The sequence below is a fragment of the Phaethon lepturus genome, unplaced genomic scaffold, assembly GCF_000687285.1.
Source record: "Phaethon lepturus isolate BGI_N335 unplaced genomic scaffold, ASM68728v1 scaffold45105, whole genome shotgun sequence".
NCBI classification, from domain to species: Eukaryota; Metazoa; Chordata; class Aves; order Phaethontiformes; family Phaethontidae; genus Phaethon; species Phaethon lepturus.
In genome coordinates this window covers 1-7,664 of record NW_010540645.1, presented here as the reverse complement: position 1 = coordinate 7,664, position 7,664 = coordinate 1, and the positions used below count along the sequence as shown (strand labels likewise).

Genomic DNA, 7,664 nt, shown 5'->3' with positions numbered 1-7,664 from the left:
GGAAAGACTTCTATTTTAACTTCTTCAGATATTAATCCAGCCCATTTGTAATTTGAATCACCCTGTGGAGGTCAGTCCCTAATCCTGTGGCATTTAAGATCTATAAGATCTTTTTAATGCCTATAATTATGGTAGAAATCTTTTTAAGCACATACTGCATATACATAGAAGAGAATAATCTGGTTTCTCTGACTTCTATGACTATGATGCATTCTTTTTGAAGAAATTAAACTGCATTCTTGTGCTTTAAAAACCCTAAACCTACTGTTTCCATGGTTGTTGAAATTTCCTGGACTGAAGAATGGCACACTATTTACAAAGAACTTGTTACTGATTTCAGTGCTGCTTGGGAAGGATTCTGCTACTGAAACAGAGAGCATGCGTACCTGTGTTAGCTTGTCTCAGGAAAAATGTGAAAGGTCTGTCTGCTTTGAAAACAGGCGTTCGAGATCTTTTTAATAATACCATTGCTGTAATGCAACAAAGAAAACATTAGTAAAATGCGTCCATTTTCATTCCATCTTCTGTACAGTGCCCTGAAGCTGATGTTTAATACCTCGAGTTTTGAATTGCTCCTCTGCTTTAAGAATAAAACAAGTTTTATCCAACAGTGAAATCAGTCTGGGTGAATGAACAAGTCAAGTGGTATGAGACTATATGCAGGTGATTTGGGTGTATTTCGTTGCTGAAGTGAGTCTGCCTGGCTTTGGATTTCAAAGATAATATATTTTTTGTTGTTATCACAGCCCTAACTCTGCTGAAGTCATACCATGCTATGATCTAACCCATTAGCCAATTCCTAGCTATGCTGTTCTGGTAAAAAAGATAAGGAAGGCACAAATGTAGTCCCTTTTCTAAATGGGAGACAAACAGCAGAGGAATATCTATGTCATCCTGGAATTTCTTTGTCAGAGGTCTCGACGTAAACCTGAGTATCCTCAGTCTCAATGTATGGCTGTCCTTCCCCTCTCTGGTGGGCGGTTAATTATTAGACTAAATAAAGAGTCCTTAAGAATGATGATGGCTCAGCTATTCTTAAAATACATCTTGCTTACGTAAATTCTTCCTTGTAGCTATATAGTATTAAGAACACATTGTCAAAAAAAGCCCCCAAACTAAAAAATGTAGATTTGGATTAATTTTTAATGAGCAGTTAAAACAATGGAATTCAATTGAAAATTAAGGTAAGACTCAATAAAACTAGTTTGACTGGCACTACTTCAGTGCTCCTAAAAAAAGTGTCTACTTTAGCTTTCAAGCCACCAATGTGACTAGTGACAGAGCTTTTAAAGTAAATGATAAACATAATTATACCTTTTTAAATCAACTTCTTAGCTTGGTCTGACTGGAGTTAAGGTCAGTTTTGGCATTGGTTTCAAAGGTCTGATACCTGATTGCTATTACGCTTAGTCTCTGGTATGTAACTGAAGCCACCTAAAAGCTTTTATTTTATATGGGAATTACCAGAAAAGTTACTAAAAATACTAGTGCTGCAGTAGCATTGAAAATTGTCATAAAATTTAGAACTGTACAGCTCTGCAGCAACTTAGTTATGTCAAATTTTCCCTATACACCCACGTATGTACAGCATGTGTCTTTAATGTTGCTGCTAGGGCAACCAAATCAGGTGTGCTCACGTTCCTTTTGGCATCATGACCATGGGGTGTCTGTGGTGAGGGAGGTGCACCTCACAGAGCCACCCAACGTCCTGGGCACTGCAGTGAGACGTGGTGCTCTCCCTACATGCCTCTTGGATTTCTCTCTGAAAGAAAGGGAGGCAAGCAGGAGAGATGGGAGAGACCCAGCTCTCGCCTTGTTCTGCAGTCAAGGACCACCAGTGTTTGCAGTGTGTGCGTGGGGCATGTCTCCAGTCAGCACAGCCCAGGGAAGTGGAAAGGCGAGATGTGGTTAATGGTCACCCTTCTGCTGTGCTGATGTTTGAACAGCTTGAGGACATGTTCAGCTTCTGAAGAGAAGCAAGTGGCAGTAATGTCTACGTAATCCACGCAGAGGTCTAGGCCTGCTGCCGTCTTTCACACAGGGTTACAGCATCTCCAGGGTGTCTGAGGCTTCCAAAAGGGAAACAAAAAAGCAGGGGCCACCTTTGATAGAGCTCATGTGACAAAAAAAAAAAAGGGGGGGGGATTGCACAGCTGAGTAGTTTTAGTTCCCCTGTTTTATGTAAGTTGTGATGAAGGATTTCTATTGAGATGTCATTTGCCGTATGAATCATAGAATCATAAACCAGCTTGGGTCGGAAGGGACCTTTAAAGGTCATTTAGCCCAACCCCTCTGCAATGAGCAGGGACATCTCCAGCTAGATCAGGTTGCTCAGAGTCCTGTCCAACCTGAAGGTCATTTATTGACTCTCTGGTCCATAGCTGAGATTTTATTCTGAATCTCCCCACTCAGCCAGCCCCAGCTACCCACGTTGAAATGATCGGTTAGCAGAAACCACTGCACACGAAGGTCACAACTCAAAGTACATGAGAAACAAGCCTGTCTTTATCTTCATGAAGACAAAACTTCCCTATCAAGGACCTTCAATGCTACCAAAGAGATCACCTTTAAAAAACAAACCCCATAACAGTTCAGGAGCTATGGACAAAATGTTAGTAACCTCTTTTCATTTTTTGCTTTTATGATCTGAGTAAACAGATTTGACCAACAAAAAAAGTGGTTTATTTTTTTAAACTGGACTTTCCCTGGGCCAGTAAAGCTGGTTTTCACTTGAGTATTTACATGTTAGTCTAAGATCAAACATGGAAAGGGAAGAGTTTTTAAAGTTCTCATGAACAATTAAAAAGGTAAAATGGAAGCATGTTAGATAAAAGTTTAAATTTAGGTTAGGCATACATTTAAATGCTACCACGCTTTTTTTTTTTAATAAAAGACTAGTAGTTTTTTCTGTAGTGACAATTTTCAGATGTGAAAAGTAAAGTTTGTATATTTGATTTACCTGTAGCTCCTGATGCCTTCGTACCATCTTCTGTTACTTCAATCTCTGCTTTGTGAATAGCTTCTGAAATATAAAGACTACCTTGCTCTGACCCCCCCCAAAATGAACATTAATAATTATTTTCTGAATTCCATTTTGAACACCTTTTTTTTTTTTTTTCTTAATTCAGAATGCTTTTACCTTTTTTCTGTAGAATCTAAGGATCACATAACTGTTAGGTATTTCACCTGGGCAACTAATTCAATGACAGCATACTGAATACAGTATATGTCACATTATTAGCTTTTTTTCTGTTGCAAATTCCTTCCCTTCCTTTCTTTACCACATCATGTTCAGAAAGACATAAACCTGCCTTTCAGTTGCTTTTTCTGTATCCAGCTTCCCTGTTAGAAGATCTTCAGTTCTAATTTTGACTCTGCTCCTGATCTTTCATATATGTGCCTAATATGCATGAGCGTACTCAGTCTGAATATCTAAGCTAGCTTGATTTCAAGGACTTCTTAGCTCAGCACGTAGCTCAGACAGTATGACTGCGTGGCTTTTGGACCAGCATGACTTTATGTGCAGATGACTTGGAGAATAAGCTAAAACACTCATGTGTGTCTTGAATCTATCTGCCTGAACGTGTTCTTTGTCACAGAGTGTGTCTTGCTTGATGGCCCAGGTGCCTCTGACTTCTATGTGAAATATGGATCCTGCTTTCAGACGAGCAGTAGACTTCTTAGGAAAGAATCACTACTGTGAACACAAAGTTGGGATGTTTTTCTGCTTAAAGGCATTTCTGCTACTGACTTCTCATCATTCACATCTGCTTTCTAGTCTGGGGGAGAGGGAATGACAAGATTTTGACTGTGTTTGTATCGGTGTAAACCTGGAAGAGCTGTGAGGTGTCCTCACAGTTCTGTTGATGGAGCCAACTACAGTCTGGCCGCTTTCCACTGATGTCCAGTGATGGGAGCTGGGCTCAGGCTACAGAAGAGTATTGCTTTGACACAATATAAGTCAGATAACACACAAGGAGGGTGACATCAGGTTACTTTAGTCTAGAGAAGATGTGTCTCAGACCTCTATTGCTGACAGAGGGAGGCAGGTCCCTTGCCATTGTGAGTAGGAATGCACACGTCTGCCTCTGACTACCTCAGAGAGACTTTTCAGGGAGCCTTAAGTGACCATTGTGAATGCCCTCTTCTCCCTCATTTCTACCCATGTTTACCTGTTCTTTCGTCTTTATGACTCTTTTCCCTCTACAGGGACAACAGTGGACTGAATGCTGAATGGGAATTACTAGTTTGAGAGCTCTCCCAGGTTGTGGTGGAAACCAAGGTTACATGGTGAGAACAGAAACTAATTAACACAGTGGGGACAGTGAATGAGTACTGGATTGAGGAACTGTTGGAATGGAAACTGCAGTAAAACTGCTTTTCAGGAAGAAACGATGGCACTGTGACATAAAATGAAACTTGGAAAAAAATCAATTTCAGAAGGATACCAAGGAGAGTGTTATAAGCCTGCTTCTCCCCAGCTGACTGCAGAAAGTGGGGAAAGTTGTGAGGTTTTTTCTTTCTTGTCTGGCTATGAGGATTGAGTCACATATATATGAAAACAGGGAAATACTAAAAGAGCATTTTATCTGTTTCTATCTGAATTTTGTCCAGTGAAAAATCTGGGATGGAAACAAGAAAGACAAAACTGGGAAGACGCAGGATTTTTTTAATTAGATAAATCTAACATATTTTGGAGGGAAAAAATTAGAAGTTTTCAGGCATAAAGAAGCTATTCCAGGTCTGAAATGAAGTAACACATTTGTTTGCTAAATGTGATCTGAGAGTAAATATTCTGAAGATTATGGCTTCTGCTTCATATGGAAGAGGAACTGAAAACTTACCTTTTTCCAACTCTAACTATTGGTTAATTAAAAGATAAAACTTCCTTATAAACTCTGCCTCACGTAAATCTTATACCATCATAGCTATAACCCTACTATTACGATACATAACTGAGTAGTGTAAGTGTAGAACTGAGAAGGGCCTCAAGATACCCTTTAATCCATAACCTCACCACAGGTGGGATCAAATATTTCTACAAGCCTTACCCTGTATGATGTGAAGCAGAAAGCCACCAAGTTGTATAGGAAAGAAGCTGCTAAATAAGATTGTTTATGATGGAGTTCATTTCCTCAATGTGTTTATCTTATTTAAAGAGATGTTAACTTTATAAAATGCATCCTTGTGCACTTTATCACTATATTAACATTTGTTTGCAATAAACAAAGCAGCAGGCTTTGACAAATAGGTGGGCAGTAACAAATTATTTTTAATGTGCATCTCTTTGCAGTCTGAGATATGTACCGCAATAAAAAAATGCTATTGTTCAATTTTAAAAGGGGTATAAGAACGGCATAAATAATGTGCCTTCTGAGGTTTGTCCCAGAAAAGCAAATTCTCTGTAAAAGCAGGTTTGTCTAAATTGGAGGAATTTCTTGTCATATTTCCATTGATTTACTCAGATGCACAAGAATTGCATCAACTCTCTGCATCTCTAGGAGCAGCTATTACTCTGAGTCTTTGCTATGAGAAGAAATTAGTAAATTGAAATAATTTGTGTTGCTGAAAGTAGTAAAAAAAAAAACCAGGTAATATGGATTATTTTAGTACTTAATGTTAAATAAGGATAAAAGTTTTCCAAGGAGCGGGATAATTTCAGACTTCCAAAACCAAGACAGTTTATAATCATAACACTAGTATTTTAGCAAAGGGAAAGTATAATTTGGTTCACTGGTCACTGGATTAGCAAGACAACATAGCACGGGCGTATTGCCAATACTGCTTGTGGTGTCAGGAGTTTTAATACTGACTTGTTGGACAAGCATCCCTAGCTGTTAAATGACTATTTAAAAGCACAAATAGGAATGCAAGTTTTACTAAAGTATCCTAAATTTCTGAATGAATAACCATTTTCCAGTCCTATGCTATCTTCACAGTTTTAGTCTTATAGAAAGAAGCTGGAGGGGGGGAAAGGAAAAGAAAAAAAAAAAAGCAAGACCAAAACCAGATCTGTCCTTTTCAGATTCCTCTTGCCTACAAAGCAACAGCTCAAAATACGATTGCCAATAATAAAGTTAAACAGTTGGGTGTGAATTGTATTTTAGAGTTTCACAAAGGAAGAAGTACAATCAATTCAGAAGGCCCAGGTCTACTGAATCATTCAAATGTAAAAGTGTACAACTATTGGGTCAGTGATCATTTTTTATTCAGTCAAGCCTCTTACCTGAAATACCTTTAAAATTAGCAGTGGTGGGATCAAATGCGTCTTTAATTCCCAAGGCAGAAAAAAATGTCTTTAGGTCAAAAAGGCTTTGAATACTGAACCTGAAATGAATACGGTAGATTTTATTTAAATGTGGGACTCATAGTTTCATAGAGCTAAAAGGTGAAATTTATTTCAAGCCTTTGCATTTCATCAATCTATTGCTGTATGAGCCCAATGCCATCCCTCTGATTAAGTGTACTTTGCAGAAAAGTGACTCATTTTCTCCTGAAGACATTAACAGGAGGAATCCCTCGCCTCACATCTATTGCAATCAGACCAGCTCTCAGTCTTCTTGACACATGAACACTGCATTTCCTCAAGTGTCCTCTTTTTAGCAATCTTTTTGGCTGTAGCAAAGGGCCCTTTGAAACATTTGCAAGAGATTAGCTTGGAGAAAAAGAATATTAATCTACAAATTGTTTTCCAGCACTTTGTTAAGGTGGGGAATGTATTGTAAGAGATGTGTAACGAAGCCCTTCCGTGCTGATCCATACAATAGGTACAGATACAAAAGACCCTCCTGCACCTGATTCCTCCTGCTATGCAATTTCATTTGAATAAATGATAGAAGTAGCCTCCAGGACGTGTGCATGTGCAATGGCAAATGACTGATGTGGAAAATAGATGGCTGAAACTCGCTTTGTGCCCAGAAAGAGGGGTATGACTGGTGGGGTGCCCCAAGTTATTTGTAGAGTATTTTCGTAGTATACTAGCAAGTTATATAACTATATACAAGCTAGTGCATTTTTTTAAAAAGGATATATATTTACTCTTCCTTAAGCAAAGAGAAAAATGGAGTGTGGGAAAGGGCCAGGAACATTTCTCTCTTTTTAGATCTTTAAAGGACTGTTATACACCCCAAAAATTTTAAGTAAAAGCTCTAGGATCAACTGAAATACTTGGTTTTTAAAACAATACAGAGCATACCAGAAAGTTTTGGCATTCCCAGCCCACCTCTTCATGGCTTAAGAAAGGGCTAGAGGTTTTATGATCATGTGACGAATAACAAAACTGAAAGTATCTCATTTGATTTTGTCTCACACATTGCTCATGTCAGCACTATCACACAGAATTCTAAGTGAAGTAGTGAAGCTATCTTGCAGTATTAATATTGCTTACCTAGGTAGAAAAATGTCCATCTTCGTTCTCTTTAAGCTGTTGGCCCAGAGGGTTATGGTTTTGGCAGAAAGGTGAGACTCAATCTGGGACAAAGATGCTCTTTTGTGGCTGGGAAGCACTAGGAACATGCTGAGTTTCTCCCCCAGGTAGGGCAACTCGACCACGCTGAAAGCCTCCAGAGCTGCAGTCTGGAACTGGCCTGTAGATGGGCAAATATAGCTCTTATTTCATCATTCAAGCGGGGAAAAAAACCCAAACCAACACACACACACACACC

The 7,664-nt window shown here is 38.9% G+C and overlaps 1 protein-coding gene across 1 annotated transcript in view; it reads right to left on the bottom strand.

The window, feature by feature from the left end:
* The window catches only part of LOC104621100 (serpin E3-like), a gene marked incomplete at its 5' end in the record, with an annotated part of 10,381 nt that extends 2,795 nt beyond the window's left edge, over positions 1-7,586 (bottom strand). The window contains 4 exons of the mRNA XM_010287495.1: positions 387-470; positions 2,960-3,046; positions 6,227-6,327; positions 7,388-7,586. Coding sequence (XP_010285797.1) covers positions 387-470; positions 2,960-3,046; positions 6,227-6,327; positions 7,388-7,586 — 471 coding nt within the window. The remainder of the gene's footprint in view (positions 1-386; positions 471-2,959; positions 3,047-6,226; positions 6,328-7,387) is intronic.
* Between the last annotated feature and the right edge of the window lie 78 nt (positions 7,587-7,664).